Raw genomic sequence first — 19,369 nt, 5'->3', positions numbered from 1 at the left:
AAATTAATAATATGAATAAAAAATGATATCAATTATATTTTTCCAGTTATGTAAGTATTTTATTGAAACACTTGAAGAATATATTAATTCCCTCATCTTGATATGATTACAGGCTTACATTGATTGCAACATGGGAAAACTACATACAGTAACTACTATCATTTGTGTAACGATTCACAGAATCCAATCACTCACTCATATGATTACAGTCATGTTGACAATGTAGGGTTGTGGATTTTCAGATGTGTGATTTGTAGTTCTATGACATGATGATAAAATACATCATTCTTATTTTACATAGCCTACACACAAATGTGGATTGCACAACATACACGGTGTGCTTTCATAACGCATATGATAATCCTTTTTTATATTCAAGCGATATATCACACATTATACAATATCTACAAATACATGTATAATGTGTTAATCTACATACATATATCATATATTTATGCATGTCCTCAGTGCTTATGAAAATAAGTGTAACTTCAAACAGAAATCATTTTTGTCTAACATTTTAGAAAAGTGACTTGTGAATGTTACAGTAGCCTATACACTTATTGAATATGTGAATACTGTTATAGGAATTTGATTTATGTATTATCAGATTTTTTACAGTTTTTGGTGTATAATGTTTTTTGGTCTGTGCCACATAATAATGTGGAAATGATAGCTTAACAAAAAAAAAGAAAAAACTGTGTACAAATGCCAATAATGCAAATGTATAGCATATACACAAACACACAGATATAAGACATGTATATACAATTCAGTTAAACTTCATATTATATGATATAATTAAATAGCTATACATTTTACTATATTTCATAATATCTGGAAAGAACAATCAACAAAAATAGTAGAAAAATAAAATTGCCACGTATCCCTGCAGTGCTATACTTGTGAAAGTACAAACTGTTTTCTTTTTCTCTCTCCTTCAGTAGTCCTTACAATCTTTAATGCCTGGCATATACCATATCTGTAGGCAAAAAAACAAACAAAAAATATAATTTGTGATGACATCCAACTACAAAACCTCCTAGATATGTGCTACCGTAGCTGCATTGTGTGTTTGAAAGGGTTGCTTAAGTAACCTGGTCTTATACACTATGTGTTGTAGCCATCTCTACTATCGTTGCCATGTCATACACATTTGCTACACTAGGATAGTGGGTTTGATTCCCGGGACCACACATACATAAGTCGCTTTGGATAAAAGCATTTGCTAAATGGCGTATATTATATTACTAACACAGACAGGAGTTGGCTAAGCACAAACAGACTGGACCATGCACCAGGCTAATATTTGAAAGAATAGATCATCTGTGATGTCTTCCAATGATGAACTACAATACAGAGAGTTCTAAGGAATGTGAGGGCTTACCTCGTTGGGGGTCAGGGTTCACATTCTCATAGATTGGGTAGAGGGGGTTCTCCTGCTCACTGCGAAGCTTCCTGGCTCGGAGGACGTCCCTCACACACTGGTGCAGGTAAGCATACTGGCACTTGAAAGAAAATTAACACATCCAGAAATATAACTGTTATTACAGGATATGTTATTACATAACATGGGTTCTGGGGTTCACACACACACACAGCCAGTGGACCCCCACAGACAGTCTCACCTCAGTCTGAACCATGTGTGAGCGGTGGAGGCGCAGGTCGAAGACAGCTCCGTAGATGTCCACTATGTCCTTGGTGTCCAGCTGCTGCAGCACTCTGTCCAGGGATATGAAGGTGCCTGTGCGGCCCACGCCAGCACTGTCATAGGGAGGAGAGGGAGAGGGTGAGAGAGAGAAAGAAAGAGAGAGAAGGTCAGAGGCCAGATAAAATTTAGTCACACTACCCAAACAGAGAGGGTAAATAGAATTTGACTACATAATTTCAGTCAATTTCTTTTGAACTGAAATGGAACTGACCTCAACCCTGGTCATTACTGCATGCTGTAGCTATAACTGTTTCTTCAGGGAGGACAATACACTATATCTCAGTGTGTCCTAGAGTGTTGTTTTGTGTTGAATGGGGGACCTAGGGAGTTGGGGACCCACCTGCAGTGAGCCACGGTAGCCCCAGACCCAGAGGTCCTGTTGATGTAGTCCCTGACAGTCCTGACAAACTGGATGAGTGACTGGGTGGTCTCTGGGACGCCGTGGTCAGGCCACACCGTGTAGTGGAACTGACGCACCACCCTGGAGTAGTTCAACTGGTCCTCCTGCATGGAAGACAGGACACAGCTGGAAAGAAAGACTTACTAGGGGCTGACTACACTCTTAGAAAAAACCTAAAAGGGTTCTTCAGCTGTCCCCATAGGATAACCCTTTGAAGAACCATTTTTGGTTCCAGGTAGAACCCTTTTGATTTCCATTTAGAACCCTTTCCACAGAGGGTTCTACATGGAACCCCAAATAGTTCTACCTGGAACCAAATAGGGCTCTCCTATGTGGACAGCCGAAGATCCCTTTTAGAACCCTTTTTTCTAAGAGTGTACACACAGCTAGCTACTTATTCAACACCATAGTGCCCTCAAAGGACCCCGGGACTAAACACCTCCCTCTGCAACTGGATCCTGGACTTCCTGACGGGCCGCCCCCAGGTGGTAAGGGTAGGTAACAACACATCCGCCACGCTGATCCTCAACACAGGGGCCCCTCAGGGGTGCGTGCTCAGCCCCCTCCTGTATTCCCTGTTCACTCATGACTGCACGGCCAGGCATGACTCCAACACCATCATTAAATTTGACAATGACGGGGCCTCCCGGGTGGCGCAGTGGTCTAAGGCACTGCATCGCAGTGCTAGCTGTGCCACCAGAGACTCTGGGTTCGAGCCCAGGCTCTGTCGCAGCCGGCCGCGACCGGGAGGTCCATGGGGCGACGCACAATTGGCCTAGCGTCGTCCGGGTTAGGGAGGGTTTGGCCGGTAGGGATATCCTTGTCTCATCGCGCACTAGCTACTCCTGTGGCGGGCCGGGCGCAGTGCGCGCTGACCAGGTCGCTAGGTGTACGGTGTTTCCTCCGACACATTGGTGCGGCTGGCTTCCGGGTTGGATGCGCGCTGTGTTAAGAAGCAGTGCGGCTTGGTTGGGTTGTGTTTCGGAGGACGCATGGCTCTCGACCTTCGTCTCTCCCGAGCCCGTACGGGAGTTGTAGCGATGAGACAAGACAGTAACTACTAACAATTGGATACCACAAAAAAGGGGGTAAAAAAAAACATTTTTTAAAAATTGCCGATGACACAACAGTGACAACAACGAGACCGCCTATAGGGAGGTCAGAGACCTGGCCGTGTAGTGCCAGGACAACAACCTCTCCCTCAACGTGATCAAGACAAAGGTGATGATTGTGGACTACAGGAAAAAGAGGACCGAGCACGCCCCCATTCTCATCGACAGGGCTGCAGTGGAGCAGGTTGAGAGCTTCAAGTTCCTTTGTGTCCACATCACCAACAAACTAACATGGTCCATGCACACCAAGACAGTCGTGAAGCGGACACAACAAAACCTATTCCCCCTCAGGAGACTGAAAAGATTTGGCATGGGTCCTCAGATCCTCAAAAGGTTCTGCAGCTGAACCATCGAGAGCATCCTGACTGGTGTCATCACTGCCTGGTATGGCAACCGCAAGGCACTATAGAGGGTAGTGCGAATGGCCCAGTACATCACTGGGGCCAAGCCTCCTGCCATCCAGGACCTCTATACAAGGCGGTGTCAGAGGAAGGCCTTAAAAATTGTCAAAGACTCCAGCCACCCTAGTCATAGACTGTTCTCTCTGCTACCGCACGGCAAGCGGTACCGGAGCGCCAAGTCTAGGTCCAAGAGGCTTCTAAACAGCTTCTATTCCCAAGCCATAAGACTCCTGAACATCTAGTCAAATGGCTATCCAGACGACTTGCATTGCCCCCCCTCTCCTCTCCACACCACTGCCACTCTCTGTTGTCATCTATGCATAGTCACTTTAATAACTCTACCTACATGTACAAATTACCTCAACTAACCGGTGCCCCTGCACATTGACTCTGTACCGGCACACCCCTGTATATATTGTTATTTTTTACTGCTGCTCTTTAATTACTTGTTACTTTGATCTCTTATTCTTATCCATATTTTTTGGGAAACTGCACTGGTGGTTAGGGGCTCGTAAGTAAGCATTTCACTGTATTCTGCACATGTGACTAATAAAATTTGATTTGATTTTTGATTTGATTTACTATACTGTAGTCTGTCACATATGATATATCAAGACAGCATTAGGTGAAGACATGGTCATATTTCAATATGTTAAAATCCAATCACTACTATGTATGAAACTGTATATAAGGCCAACACACAATATATAACTTTCTACATAACAACCTGGTATTTTTTAAATCAGTGAGTGTCATCCACACTCACGCTACAGATCTTGAATTCCCGTATAGTCCATTCTGGCAGCACAGATTCAGACAACATCTGAACTATGAGGTCTCCGTAATACAGAGGGTCCTGGTCGAAGGGCCAGTAGTGATCACACTTTACCTGGAAACACATGGATAATAACATTGTAAATACACTAGTAACAATGTTGTAATAACATGTTGTTTAATAGAACATGATAACAGCCACTCCCAAATGGACAACACTGGTCCGGACGAAGCAAAATGGCTGCTCCTTCTACACACCCTGCCTTTCTCCACACACTGGGTCACCATGACAACGTTATGGACGTTCTGCTCCCACACCATCTTCCAAAAGTCATCTTTGGTTCCAGGAAGTGGGCCCTGAGTGGCGATGTACTCCCTACGAAAGTTATTCCCCTGAAAGAAGAAGAGATTTAATTTACATTTTGTTTTTCATCTGACCTTTATTACACTAGGTAAGTTTGGGGAGAAGATGAAAAAGCTGCTTAGGACTGTAGGCTTGTTGTATGTAGCCTTATGCTCGACAGGGAGCAAAGTAAGTAGTTCATCCCAGGTATACTAACTGAGGAATAAGGCTGAGAATTAAACAATCAATCCTGCCATGACTAACTGAGTTCATGCAGTACTGTCTTTGTTCACATTATACCCCACCACCTCCAATGCTACACCCCACCTCGACCCCAACCAACCACCTCCAGCGCCCCACCCCCGACACCACGCAACAGAGGGGATTTGACCAGAGTGGCAGTTGGTTCGGATTTGTCCGTGTGTTTGGATAACTTACAGGAATGTAGCTGGCGTTGATGTAGTCAGAGCACGGATCATCATCTACATAGGACAGCTTCACACGGGTCGAATCGTCTACACAACACAGGCCGTGCACAAAGACATTGAGTTGGCATTTTAGTATGACACAGTGGATGCTGCGGGGAGGATGGCTCATAATAATGGCTGGAATGGAGTAAATGGAATGGTATCAAACACGTGTTTAATACCATGCCGTTCACTCCATTCCAGCCATAAACTCCATTCTAGCCATTATTATGAGCCGTCCTCCCTCCAACAGCCTCCACTGTTATGACACATACATGACCATGTACATAATACATTTAAAAATATGGTAAAGAGCATTACTACTGTACATGAGCCTTGCAGACAAAACTCCTTGCAGACAAGAAATAAATCTCTCAATCCCCTTGTCTTTTGTCTATGTATTTGAACCCTATGAAATACCATGGTTTGTTTGACTCACAGGGCAGGATGTTGTTGTATCGGTTTTTCCCTCTGTTCTCTGGCAGCAGGGCTGTGTCCAGGGGCTGGTTCCTTCCTACGTCTTTCAGGTCCTTACACAGGAAGTGGCACGTTAGGGTTACCATAGATACCTACTGTACGTAAATACTGTATGCATTCCATAACATTTCACAATCAATCTACCATTTCACAACTTTAAATTAAAGGAGAGTTATCAGAAAATAAATATAAATATACACATTTCTATATTGTTTTTCTTTATTAAGGTAAAGGTAATAGGAATATTCCCGATTTCATCTAAATGTACTCTAATGCTAATATGTGTGATCGAGATTGCCCAACTGACAGTGAATGTGATCCAGTCTTACCTCATACTCCTCAGACAGTAGGTAATTGGAGTCAGCCTGGAGTTTAATGTAGTGGGACTCAAAGTGCATGATCTTGATGGGGCTGCAGGATCAACAGATAAAACGTTTTGAGCAAAACAGAGTAGAGCAAAAGACAAACCAAAAAGGACTTACAGTAATTGGGGGAAACTAATAACAAAAGCATTTAAACATACCTTGAAATACGACGATTACTGGGGAAAAAAGGGAGATACATGTAAATGGCTGAAACTCATTAATGGTCATTTCTTTGTGAGTTTTTATCCTGCCAGAAAACACCTATTTTATTCTATATATATAAGATATAAAACCCCATTAGAACTGATCACATATGGCCTCTCCTCTTACCCCCTGACGCCCATGTGCACTCCTGAGGTGGGCCTCTCTCTCCTCATGCTCATTCGGACCACTGGCCCCTCCTGCACACTCCTGTAATCACAGTTTGGATGTCAGCATACAGGTGTAGTATGTAGAGTGCAAGCTAGAATGTAGTGTACATGACTAGATGGAACTATATTCCACATCAGGTAACTGAAGCAAGCAGTAGAATCAGATTGAATAAACAGATAAAAATACACCTTTACGGAACAGCGGGGACTGTGGACACACACACACACACACACACACATACACACACACACACACACACGCACACGCACACACACACACACACACACACACACACGCACACACACACACGCACAGACACACATGATAAGACACGCACTCTACACACACGTACACATGGATTTTGTATTGTAGATATGTGGTAGTAGAGTAGCGGCCTGAGGGAACACACTTAATGTAATGTGAAAAGTGTAATGAAATGTAATAAGTTCAATTGTATATAACTGCCTTAATGTTGCTGGACCCCAGGAAGAGTAGCTGCTGCCTTGGCAGGAACTAATGGGGATCCATAATAAATACAAAATACAAATACAGGCCAAGCCAGGGACATGCTAGTATGCAGCGTATAGGTCAAAGTATATGAGGAAGGGAGGGCCAGGAACTGACACTTTGCGAGCCTTCTGTCTGCAGATGAGCAGTGCAGTGACTCCCACCATCATGGCAATGAGGAACATACTGGCACTGATGCCCTCGATCACACCGCTCAGGGGCTCTGTGAGAGGAAGAAGCAACCAATCAATGGTGTTTCTCACAGAGGACCCATCACTCACCAGCATTTCTCACTAACTACCAATCAAACATCAGCATCACACACCATAAACCAATCAGAGTGGTCTGTGAAAAGTGTCCCACCTGCTTCTGTTACCAGGGGAAGGGACAGGTAAGTGTCTGTGTAGAGGGGTGGGTTGTATCTGCTCTGCTCCTCGTCAAAAAGCTGGGTGAACGCACGCACACTAAGCCTAGAGAGAAGAGAGAGACAACCATGACATCTCATTATCGTCCCACTGCATGACAATACCAGAGTTGAATTACAGGTCCCATTTTATTTAGATAGTCCCATATAGATGATCTACAGATGGTCTTACTATCAACAAACTATCTGTTGATAATCAACTGCTTGCTAAGATTACGGTTAGGATTAGGTTTAGAATGAGGGTTAGGGCTATGGTTAGGGTTAGTTATTGGATAGTTAGTTGAAATGTTGTTGAGTTATTGAACATCTACTGAAAATCTGCATACCAACTACTTGGAACTATCCAAATAAAGTGTTACTGAATTAAACTCGAAGGCCCCAATTCGATCAACTACAGATAAAGGAAAATTTAACTATGGGCAATATTTTTTTTAAATGTAACCTTTATTTAACAAATTCTTATTTACAATGACGGTCTACCCCGGCCAAACCCGGACGACGCTGGGCCAATTGTTCCCTGCCCTATGGGACTCCCAATCATAGCCGGTTGTGATACAGCCTGGAATCAAACCAGGGTCTGTAGTGACGCCTCTAGCACTGAGATGCAGTGCCTTAGACCGCTGCGGCACTCGGGAGAAGCGGTCTAACATCTAGCGGTCTAGCAGCGGTATGACATCATCATACACAACAGGGAGAAATACTGCTGGCAGAAATCAGCAACAAAGAAACTACAGATCTGCCCAGACTGCGGGAGAATACTTGATTGATTTGGGCGGAACCCTGTACTCTACCTGTATGCAGTTTTGGGTTTGAGTGGGCCATCACAGAATGGGTTGTGGTCTCTGTGTGTGTCTGGGTTCTGCTCCCTGTCCTGGGCCTGTAGGTGGTCACAGCCACCCCCGAGAGTGTCCATGCCTGTACCCAGGCTGATCTCAAAGCTCTGAGTCCCGCTGTCTCCTGGCCCCTCTGTGCAGTGGCTAGGGAAGTAGCTGGTCTGGTAGGCCTTAATGGAACTGTTGGATTTGTAGTCCAGATAAGAGGGTAGAGGGTGGTGCTGCTCTGGTTGAAGGTTTTCATCGTCTGGAGGGAGAAAACACACATATGAGGAGGTTTAGTAACAGACTCAGACCTATTGCTGTGGGAAGTCCTCTTGAGGGAGAATAAACATCATCCACCCATCCATCCACGGACATACTGACACTTGTACAATGTTTGTTCTAACTTCAGTCCCCTTACCTTCAGACTCGCTCACCACCACTGTGAAGAACTTGACGGCTCCGTTGACATCACTGAACCAGCTGCAGTTAAACTTGAACAAGATGGTGTTTTTGGTGACAAGAGCAGCCCTGTCGTTAACCCGAGTGGTCAGGGAAGGAAGGGGTGGACCTAAAAGGATAAGTATCATGATTACAATCAGTCATGATGACTGTATAATGACCACAGGGACATACATACACACTGTAACAGCTAATGGCAATGAAGTTGACCATCTCATGTCTCTTCCGGTGCTCATCATCACACGGTCACCCCGACCACATGGCAATCACAAGTCCATCGGTACTCACGGTCGATCATGGTGACCACGCTGTCCTCGGCGGCCTCGCTGGTCATGCTGTCGGAGATGGCCTTGACGGAGACGGTGTAGCGCTTGTGTGGCTCCAGCTGGGTGATGTGGTAGAGGGTGCTGTCGCGGCCTGTCCGCTGGGAGTACACCAGGGCGTGGGAGTCCTGGAGGCACTCAATAGTGTATGAGTCAAAGTCGGCCTCCGGAGGGGCCCAGGAGCAGGAGATGGAGGTGGAGTTCTGGGGGCGGCAGTGCAGGTACTGGACACGCTCTGGCTCTATGGACGGGATAAACGGTAGAGGACGCCAGAGGTAAGAACAGAGATCAAAATGCCACGGTCACACTATATTCTCTCTAGCGCAGAGGTCAGAGCTATACCGTGCACAGGATTTTGTTCCAGCCAAGCAACAACTTTAGCTACCTCGCCTCAGTCTTGCACTACTTGAACAATGTACAGTATAGCCTACTTGTTCGAATGCTCTTGTAGATGGGTGGGCTGTAGGCAGAGCTCCCACCACCACCAACACCACCACCAGCCCCACTGACGGTACGCAGGATGAAGTTGTACAGGCGTCCTGGGTATAGCCCCTTCAGGATGCGGCTCCCGGAGGTCCGGGTGTGGTAGGGGTTGAATACAGACAGGTGGTCCCTGGGGGCCCACTGCAGGTCAAAGTCGTCATAGTCGCTGCCTGCAGGACCACTCCAGGTCAGCTCCAGGGAGGTGTTGGTGACTCCACCAAATGATACAGAGGTTGGGGGTCTGGGGGCTGAGGAGGAGAAGATGGACACACAAAGGAAGGCAGATCAGCAACTTCAAGCAAATACTGTCAAACCCAGGCTCTATTTTACCTTAAAAACGACCCTCAAAACTGATTTTAGAATAGTGTATGTCGTAATTGTGTTGGAAACCATGTGTTTGATGTATTTGATACCATTCCACTAATTCCACAAGCCCGTTCTCCCCAATTAAGGTGCATGTGAAATGTCCTTTAAATAAACATGACTTGTCCTAATGTCTTACCGGTACGTCCATGAGCAGTGGCCCTGTTGGTGAGCTCTCCGCTGCGTGTGAGGATGACAGCATGGTAGAGACGCCCGGGGATCAGCGTGGGGAAGACGTGCTCCATGGCGTCTGGCCCTAACGTCTCCTCTGCCTGCTGGGAGCCATCTGGGTTGTAGAGGGACAGCAGGTAGCCACTTAGCTCCCCCACCGCCCGCTTCCATGACACCCACAACATCTCCGACTGGTTACGACTCTGTGCCTGGAGGGAGGTCACTGCAGCCGGGACTGAGGAGGCGGAGCGGACAATTGGACAGTGTCAAATCATGATGTAAAGTCAGTGAGACATACAGTTCAGTTAGTTCTCTAGTTAGTTCTTTGTTACCACGTCATTTCTGTGAGAGAAACACATTATGCGTTATGTTTTGAGGACATTCAGTAGTGATCCAAATCAATTTCTCAAGTACCCACCAACCCTTCTCATACCCCTGCCCACAGCATCTCAGTACCCCCCAACCCTTCTCATACCCCTGCCCACAGCATCTCAGTACCCCCCAACCCATCTCATACCCCTGCCCACAGCATCTCAGTACCCCCCAAACCTTCTCATACCCCTGTCCACAGCATCTCAGTACCCCCCAACCCATCTCATACCCCTGCCCACAGCATCTCAGTACCCCCCAACCCATCTCATACCCCTGCCCACAGCATCTCAGTACCCCCCAACCCTTCTCATACCCCTGTCCACAGCATCTCAGTACCCCCCAACCCATCTCATACCCCTGCCCACAGCATCTCAGTAGCCCAGGAGCAGTAAAGCTCACTCACCAGTCCTGGCCCAGATAGCTGAGTCGTTGGTCTGCTCCCCGCTGCGTGTTAACACCACCATCCTGTAGGGGGCACCAGGCCTCAGGCCCTGGAAGGAGACCTGCAGTGTGCTGGGCTGGCCGCTGCGCCGGTCGTACAGCGTGTCATCTCCGTTGTACAGGTAGAGGTCGTAACCTTCGAACTCTCCATGCGGGGGAGACCAGTTGAAGGACAGGCTGCTGCTGCTGTTTGCCTGGATGGAGAGGTCGCTGACCGCCGCCGGACCTGGGAACACAACACTACTCAGGTCCACATATATATTCCTTCCATATTGCCTCTATACATCTTCATAGTGACTCTGATTCTCTATTCCCTGTTTTACTAAGACTTCCTGTATTATTTGTGTAATCTTACAATAAAGCCTACATAACCGATAGCTCTCCAGGAGGAGGGTTGGACAACCTGCACTACACATATTAATACCACTTGACAAACTTGTGTGGGACATAGTGAAGATGAATCCATGCAGTCTTACGTGTACGTGCTTCAGCGGTGACGCTCTCGCTGTGGACCCCTCCGCTGGTGGTGTGAACCAGGACGCGGTACCTCTTCCCAGGGATGAGGCCGTCGAAGCGATGCTGGAGCGGCATGGAGCCGGAGGATACCTGGGAGCTGTTGGTTGCGAAAATGAGTACTGTCGTTTGTGCATTATATTTGTTACACTTTTTTTATGCACCATTTTGTTACTGCAATTGAACCAATGGAATAGTCCCAAAATGGCAAACACTGCCCATCTGGCCCTAGAGGTAGGAGGCTTAATCAAAACCTCAAAGTATTGACCATTTGAATCTGGGTGTGTTGGTGACCACCGGTGTGTTGGTGAACCCAGGTGTGTTGGTGAACCCAGGTGTGTTGGTGAACCCAGGTGTTGGTTACCTGTTGGTGACCAGGTGTCCCCTGTCGTCCAGGAGCTGCAGGCTGTATCCGTCTGCCACGCCCCGGGCCTCCTGCCAGCTCACCTGTATACTGCAGGTGGTGTGTCTGTTGTCGGCCTGCAGCCCCGTCACTGCAGAAGGGACTGAGGGGGAGAGAGGAGAGAGGGGACACAGAATTAGATAGAGCACACTATCATACAGTATTGTATCTCCATGGAGGGGACAATGTCACACGTCATTACACCAGCCAATCACTATCTGATAATTACCCATCAAAAGTTGATTAGGGTAAGAAAACAAAACAAATCAGTTCCGTCAAATATACTGATTTCAAACTGCAGATATATAATAAATAAAATAAAACATAGCCAGACGCAATGAGACTGAGCCCTATTCCTTCCCAGTCCCAAAACACCCAAATATAGAGTATGAAATGCCAATGCACTGCTTATGAATGCAGTATGTATGGGTTATAAATGTGTTATGAAGTCCTTATCTAGCCTCCTCACCGGTGCGTCCGCTGGCCGTGTTGTTATTCAACAGTATGCCACTGATAGATCTAACGGTCACACTGTACAGCTGCCCAGGCTGCAAGGAGCTGAACCCCAGCTCATTCTGGTGTTTGGGTACGGGCCGCGTCTCCAGCCTGCGTGCCTCTGGTCCACCCAGCAATAGGGACACGGAGTAGCTGTCCACGTCACCCTGCCCCGGGGTCCAGCTGATTTTCAGACTGCTGCTCTGGCCGTTGTTACTCACGTGGATATTCTTGACTTTGCTGGGGACTGCAGAAAGGAGGAGAAACGAAAAGAGGGAGAAATAGCAGAAGAGGGAGAAAGAGGGGTGGAAGTGGAACGGAAATTAATGCTGTTGTTAGTTTATGTTTTGTTTGTGTTAGATTCTGTGACATTTTGTTCTATTTTGCTACCCCAATTCAATGGAGAAGTTCCAAAAGTGCAAACAAATTCTGCCCATCGGGCACCCCATGCAGATTTGAATCAAACAGAAGTACTTGAAAGAAAACAAATGTAACCTAGGATTTGAACCCAGCAAATCTGTTGGTTTGGTTTACCTGTCCTGCCCTCTATGAACTGGGCCCTCTGGTTGGGGCCGCTAAAGGTAGAAACATGGATCTTATAGAGGCGTCCCGGAGTGAGGGAGGAGAGGACACACATCCCCACGCTGCTGCCCAGGGTGATGGGCGGGAACACCTTCATAATAATAATACATAATACATTGATGATACATTGATTATTAATACATTTAGCTTTTAAAAACACACAAAGTCACAAATAGAAATAAAGCAACAATGAAATATAAAACATTTACACAAGAAAATATGAAGAATATAAAAGTACTGTAAACATGAAGACAGGCTAACCAGGTACTGGACTGGACCAGGAGGACTAACCTTCATGTCGTTGAAGAGGAGCTGCACCTCGTAGTGGTCAACGTCCCCCGGAGCAGCCAACCAGGTGACACGCAGGTCCTCCGTTCCCCGCCCAGCCAGGGCTAGTGACCTCACCGCCGCAGGGACTGTCACAGACAGATTCCAGATAAGAATATAACATTTTTAATATTCTCATTCTTAATTTTGCATACAAAGGAACAGAACATAGGGAGACACAGGTTAAAAAGAAGCATGCACAAAGAACCTGTTTCACCACAACTAGTTATTACCTGAATGTAGCTAGCCAAATTATTATTACAGACAAATACCACTCTTGTATCCACATATTGTACATTGAAAACAACAGGAGAGATATAACAGAGTACTATTCGTATCACTCACAGGTCCTTCCATCCGTAGACATGCTGGTCTCATACTTCCCGCTCCAGGTGCTGACGATGACCGTGTAGAGTCTCCCGGGCACCAGGCCGTTGAACACACACTCGTTCTGGCTCTTCATAACCGTCTTGTTCTGGTGGAAGATGTTGTTGTGCTTGATGACCACCTGGTAGTAGTCAAAGTCCCCAGCCGCATGGCGCCAGTACACCTTCAGGTAGTCATCCCTGGCCGAGTGGATCGCTGTCGGGTTCTGGACACTAGAGGGCTCTGGGGAGAGGAATTCAATTGAATTGAACTTTGAGACATTGACCAGTGTATTATCATGTCTAACTAGAGACTTCAGGACTAAAACCACGGAATGGAAAACTTAAGCAGAGGAGCCCCATTTCAGACAGACAGACATGGTAGACCTACGTGTGCGTTCCTGTACGATGGTGTGATTCTCATAGGCACCACTCCTGGAGGTGATGGAGATGTTATAGAGCCGTCCAGACACCAGGGACTTGAACACACACTCTGGGCTGGATTTGGACACGGCCAGGGTGTGGACCGTCTTCTCCTGGTCCCCCAGAGTGACCCGATAACTGTCCACGTCACCTTTGGCCGGACGCCATGACACGCTGAGGAAGTCCATACGACCGTTGTTGCTGACCGTCACCTCGCCTACGGCAGCAGGGACTGGAAGACGGAGAGAGAGAGAGAGAGAGAGAGAGAGGGGAACTGAGTCAGTCATTCTGTGTATCACTGTTCATATTTGCAGCTGGGAAGCCTGAATAAAAAAATGTATGTGAATAAAATGAAAGTAAAAACTTGTTTAATAGCTTATTTTTCTTGTAAATACTGGAACATTAACAGTTGTTCATGTTTTCTCTTCAGTAATGCTGTGGGATATGTAAGGAACATAACTTAAAAGCTACAACACAACAGTAACTTGGTAGCGTGTGTTCAGTGGATAGGTGACCCCAACAAGCTTGAGGCATTCATGTGCCATTCATAAGAAAGTTATTGAATAAATAAATGGCAAAGAAAGAAAGGGAGACCTAACAAAAATGGACTGAGTGTCATGTATGGAATGGAAGGTGACTGCACTGGTAGGCTATTCAGATTATTGTGAGGTGTAGGCAATGTTCCCTCAACGTTTTTGGGGCACTGAGCAAATTTTTGGTCTTGTGAGCGGAAACTTGAACAATACAATACCAATGGAGCAAATCCCATTACATTTTCATGTGGAAATAGTTTTGATTTCTATGATATAGCCTACAGTAGCCTATATGTGGTGTTCAATGCAGGCCTACATTGCATGAGACTTTAAAAAAATGTTGACATTAATTCATTCGTTTTTAACACCATGGGCCAATATAGGTGACTGTAAATTGCATTGTATTGTGAGATGCAAGAAACCACTTTACAAAATATAATGAATTATTATTACCATACAGAGAATTAGATAATATAGGCTACCCCTCTGCCTATTTGCATAATCAAGCCTGTCTCAAAATACAACACTGCCCCTTGAATTAAGACAGCTTGAAATGTAGCCTACACGTTTTGTGCTCTTGTAGGAAGCAGTAACTCCCCACTGCTGACCGATACGTATCTTTCTATTAGTAGCGTTACATTTCCCAAGGATCTTAAAACAGCCCGGGTGGTTCCACTCCACAAGAAGAGCAAACGTAGGAAACTACAGGCCTGTGTCAATCCTCAGCACCATATACAAAGTTGTTGAGAGATTCATTTTTAATCAACTTGAGGGGTACCTTCTTGAGCACAAACTTCTTTATGAACTACAGTCTGGCTTTAGAACAGCTCATTCCACTGATACTTGCCTTATCCACCTTTTTGACCACATTAAGCAGGAAAGTGAGAAGGGGAACTATACAGGTACGGTCATGTTAGACTTGCACAAAGCTTTTGACACTGTGGACCATGATATTCTCCTGATGAAACTGAAATGCATGGGTCTAAATTATGTAGCAGTGAATTGGTTTAGGTCTTATCTGACCAACAGAACACAAGTATGTAATGTTGGTGATGTTCTGTCAGAGGCCAAATAAATATTCTGTGGAGTACCGCAGGGATCTATTTTAGGGCCTCTCTTATTTCTTATATATGTTAATGATATGCCAGATATAGTAAAGGGCAAACTCCTGCTTTATGCTGATGATTCAGCCATACTGGTATCAGGGAAGGATACAGTTTACATAGAGGAGACCCTGAGTAAGGAATTGCATTTTGTTAGAGATTGGTTGTCTGACAACAAATTGTCACTACATTTAGGAAAAACTGAATCGATTTTGTTTGGAACAAAACGTAGATTGTTTAGGGCTGACACGATAATGGTAAACTGTGCAGGCAAGGAGATTGAATCTAAAACAAGTGTATCTTATATTGGTGTGTTCCTAGATCAATCCCTTTCTGGAGACCTGACTGCTGCTAAAATTATTTTGGCAAACAAATTGAATTTTTTACATCGTAACACTAGATATTTTAACATTAAAGTTAAGAAACTGCTTGTCTCAACCTTGATTCAGTGTCATTTTGATTATGCTGCTCTGCTTGGTATAGTGGGCTATCAAAAAAGCTGAAAAAGATAATGCAGGTCATGCAAAATAATGTTATCCGGTATATGGTGAGTGTCCCCCCTAGGACCCACATAGGGGTACAGGAGTTCTGGGAGGTGGGCTTGTTGCCTTTGGAGTCCAGAGTGGACCAACTTAAACTTAATCATATGTTTGACATATTAAATGACCGTGCCCCAGGTTACATGAAAAACCACATTGATATAGTCTATAACCAACACAGTCACAATACCAGAGCTGGTGTTATGTCTTGTAAAATCCCAAGAGTAAACAGTACTGCGAGGAGCACGTTTTTCCATGCAGGCATTTGTCTGTGGAATAGCTTCCCCCTAGAGATCAAGCAAATAAACAGTAGAAGTAGCTTTAAAAAGCAGGCAACGTTTTTCATTTGGACAAGGTTGTCTAAGTAAGAGAAACCACTCCTCTGCCCCTTGTGCCCCCTACTGCTGGTCAGGTGTATTTATTTGAAGGATCGGTATGATGTGCAATTAATAGATTATTTTAATGTGAAATGAAAATGGTTGATTTTTAAGGTTAGGGAGAAGTGCAGCGAATAGTGCCACTTTTTAGGATGTCAATATAAATGAATGTATTTATGGTTCTTTGAAATTTTGTCTTGTCTTTTAATCATTATATGTGTTATTGTTTTTACCATCGAGGACCACTTTGGAAACAAGCGTTTTAATTAATACTTTCAAGTGATATCCTCTGGGTCCACATCGTGCATTTTGCTGTAAATGTCTGTTGCCCAAAATAAATAAAATTCAATTCAATTCAATAATTGGGCTAATAACTCACTAGCTAGCAAAGAATATCAACAAATGTGAACTGATCTGAAAAGCGCATTCACTCACGGGTGATTGAAACACCACTTGTGGGCTACCCCCGCCAATACAATTGTACGCCATTGCACTCTGGCTCTGACTACAATAAAATCACAGACTAAATCTTGCAAAGTTAGATTTGTTTTCATTTGTTGCATTGAAAAGGGGCTGATATAATGTTGATTTGATCACAGAAAAAACGTTGATCTATATATTGCAAAGTAATGGGGCAAACTCAGTGAAGTTCAATCTCTTGCATCTCTGCACGGCCTGGCATTTCTTCTGCCCGGCAGTTTTGGAGGAGGAGCCCGGCCACGCACATGCGCAGTTTAGAGAGAACATTGGGTGTAGACCTATATCATTGGTTAGGCCTACCCTACAGCTGTATGGACTAATAATTGTTGTGATGCCATAATAGGTATGCACATAGAATTAGAATTTTCAAGGGATTCTAACTCTAAGGAGAAACATTTTCATTGACTATCATGTGTTCCAAATAAATTATGTCATAATTGTAATTCTCATGATAGGTTCTAGGTTCTAACCGTTGTGTTGGAGTGCAGATTAGGCTACTCATAAAAGACATGAAGCAAATGGATGATCCAACAAATGGATGATCAAACCGTTTGAATTATTTGCCATTTCATCTCTTGAATAAGTAAGTTCCATCTACAGTGCATTCGGAAAGTATTCAGACCCTTTGACTTTTTTCACATTTTGTTAGTTACAGACTTATTTTAAAATGGATGATTAAATTAATGTTTTTCCTCATAACTCCACACACAATACCCCATAATGACAAATTCCACAAATAAACGTTTAACAAGGCACACCTGTTAATTGAAATGCATTCCAGGTGACTACCTCATAAAGCTGGTTGAGAGAATGCCAAGAGTGTGCAAAGCTGTCATCAAGGCAAAGGGTGGCTACTTTGAAGAATCTCAAATATTAAATATATTTTGATTTGTTTAACAGTTTTTGCGTTACTACATGATTCCATATGTGTTATTTCATAGTTTTGATGTCTTCACTATTATTCTACAATGTAAAAAATAGTAAAAATAAAGAAAAACCCTGGAATGAGTCGGTGTGTCCAAACTTTTGACTGGTACTGTATATTGCATTGATTGTTTTGCCTCACCAGGTTGTCCACATACAAGACAGTCATCATGGACTGTTTCTGTTTGCCTGGTCCAAAGAGACTTAAACTCCTTACTGTACTAAGAGCTTCATTTTTTATGCAACTTATTTTAGGTTTAATTATTTATTATGTATCCGTTTTATAAGCTCTGAGCATCATCATTGTTGTGCAATTTTATGCTACAATATTTGGTACTAAAGCATGGTTTCTTTATTTTCCTTTTGAACATGGTCTTCTCCTTCCATACATTAAACATTTTTCCTAGCCACCGTGCTTCTACATCTGCATTGTTGCTGTTTGGGGTTTTAGGCTGGGTTTCTATATAGCACTTTGTGACATCTGCTGATGTAAAAAGGGCTTTATAAATAACTGGCATTGATTGATTGATAATCTTGTTCAGAGGCAGTCCAAGAAGTCTCAGAATGAGGTTCTCCTAAGAGAGAAGGTAACTCTAATGGGGAAGGCCATCAAAGTCCTCAAGAGTGACCAGGACACCATGATGGCCAGAAGAAACAGCAGAAGGATGAGGAGCTGCAGCAGAATAGCCAATGGAAGCAGGAGAATGACAACCAGCATCTCTGTGTGGTCATTAGAAGGCTGGAGGACAAGGTGGACTTGGAGACCAAGACACTCTGGACAGAGCTGAGGAGACTGGGAGAGTTCCTTGAGGCAGTGAGATGACATTTCAAACATAACTGAATGATAAGTCATGTTTATTTGACATTGGAAAAAGTTTATCCAACACTGCTGAATTAAACTTTGGGACAATCGAAAGTGTGCAAGATGAATCAAACAGCTGATTAGTCCTATGCCATGTAACGGTATTTAACAAAACTGGAAATGGTTTAACCATAATGCTGTCGTATCCCACAAAACAAGAATGGTGTTGAAAGAATTGACTCTTCAGACTGCTTGAAACCTAATTGGGAATTCCCCATTCCAGTGCCTCCCACTGGCCAGCCTAGGCCCATGTCAGGACAGCACCAGCACTAAGCCCAACACCCTTGTGTCTACATGTCAGGTGTCTCAGACAGGCAGCTCAGGTGTCCTCCAATCTGGCCAGAGACTTCACGGACACTCTCCTGTCCTTCCTCCACTGGTTGATCCTCCCATGCCTATAACGCATTGGTTTCCTGATCTCTCTTCCTCCAAATGCCCGCCGCTGTTGCCACCTGCTATTCATAGGAGGCTCTAAACAGACAGATCCTCAGACCCAGCCTTGAGACAGGAAAAGGACATTGATGAGATGATGAAAACAATAGAAGATGAGAGGGAAAAGGATAGTGTGGAGTTACTTGAGGACGTGGAAAATGAGATGGAGAGGAAATGGAAGATGTTGCAGAGTCTCCAGCACATACAATCCAGAAAACAGAGCAGGAG

General features: G+C 44.6%; 1 protein-coding gene across 4 annotated transcripts in view; it reads right to left on the bottom strand.

Moving 5' to 3' along the window:
- Positions 1 to 35: 35 nt before the first annotated feature.
- Positions 36 to 19,369, bottom strand: part of LOC120066338 (receptor-type tyrosine-protein phosphatase beta-like) — a 41,456-nt gene continuing 22,122 nt past the window's right edge. For 2 of the 4 annotated variants that reach the window (XM_039017648.1, XM_039017650.1), the window contains 26 exons: positions 13,860 to 14,123; positions 13,449 to 13,712; positions 13,068 to 13,192; positions 12,729 to 12,867; positions 12,169 to 12,441; positions 11,661 to 11,802; positions 11,260 to 11,396; positions 10,746 to 11,009; positions 9,939 to 10,205; positions 9,385 to 9,684; positions 8,919 to 9,194; positions 8,590 to 8,739; positions 8,145 to 8,433; positions 7,293 to 7,399; positions 7,047 to 7,152; positions 6,381 to 6,461; positions 6,209 to 6,226; positions 6,015 to 6,096; positions 5,648 to 5,738; positions 5,180 to 5,256; positions 4,657 to 4,791; positions 4,391 to 4,513; positions 2,052 to 2,215; positions 1,629 to 1,764; positions 1,388 to 1,508; positions 36 to 982 (listed from right to left, as the gene is read on the bottom strand). In XM_039017648.1, coding sequence (XP_038873576.1) covers positions 960 to 982; positions 1,388 to 1,508; positions 1,629 to 1,764; positions 2,052 to 2,215; positions 4,391 to 4,513; positions 4,657 to 4,791; positions 5,180 to 5,256; positions 5,648 to 5,738; positions 6,015 to 6,096; positions 6,209 to 6,226; positions 6,381 to 6,461; positions 7,047 to 7,152; positions 7,293 to 7,399; positions 8,145 to 8,433; positions 8,590 to 8,739; positions 8,919 to 9,194; positions 9,385 to 9,684; positions 9,939 to 10,205; positions 10,746 to 11,009; positions 11,260 to 11,396; positions 11,661 to 11,802; positions 12,169 to 12,441; positions 12,729 to 12,867; positions 13,068 to 13,192; positions 13,449 to 13,712; positions 13,860 to 14,123 — 4,154 coding nt within the window. In that variant the 3' untranslated portion in view covers positions 36 to 959. Of the gene's footprint in view, positions 983 to 1,387; positions 1,509 to 1,628; positions 1,765 to 2,051; positions 2,216 to 4,351; positions 4,514 to 4,656; positions 4,792 to 5,179; positions 5,257 to 5,647; positions 5,739 to 6,014; positions 6,097 to 6,208; positions 6,227 to 6,380; positions 6,462 to 7,046; positions 7,153 to 7,292; positions 7,400 to 8,144; positions 8,434 to 8,589; positions 8,740 to 8,918; positions 9,195 to 9,384; positions 9,685 to 9,938; positions 10,206 to 10,745; positions 11,010 to 11,259; positions 11,397 to 11,660; positions 11,803 to 12,168; positions 12,442 to 12,728; positions 12,868 to 13,067; positions 13,193 to 13,448; positions 13,713 to 13,859; positions 14,124 to 19,369 lie in introns of those variants that run through there. The other 2 variants (XM_039017649.1, XR_005478757.1) reach the window with 2 other exon arrangements.

The sequence above is a fragment of the Salvelinus namaycush genome, chromosome 21 (assembly GCF_016432855.1).
Source record: "Salvelinus namaycush isolate Seneca chromosome 21, SaNama_1.0, whole genome shotgun sequence".
Taxonomy (NCBI): Eukaryota; Metazoa; Chordata; class Actinopteri; order Salmoniformes; family Salmonidae; genus Salvelinus; species Salvelinus namaycush.
Note: the sequence above shows the minus strand (reverse complement) of the source record. Positions and strands in the feature narration are given on the sequence as shown.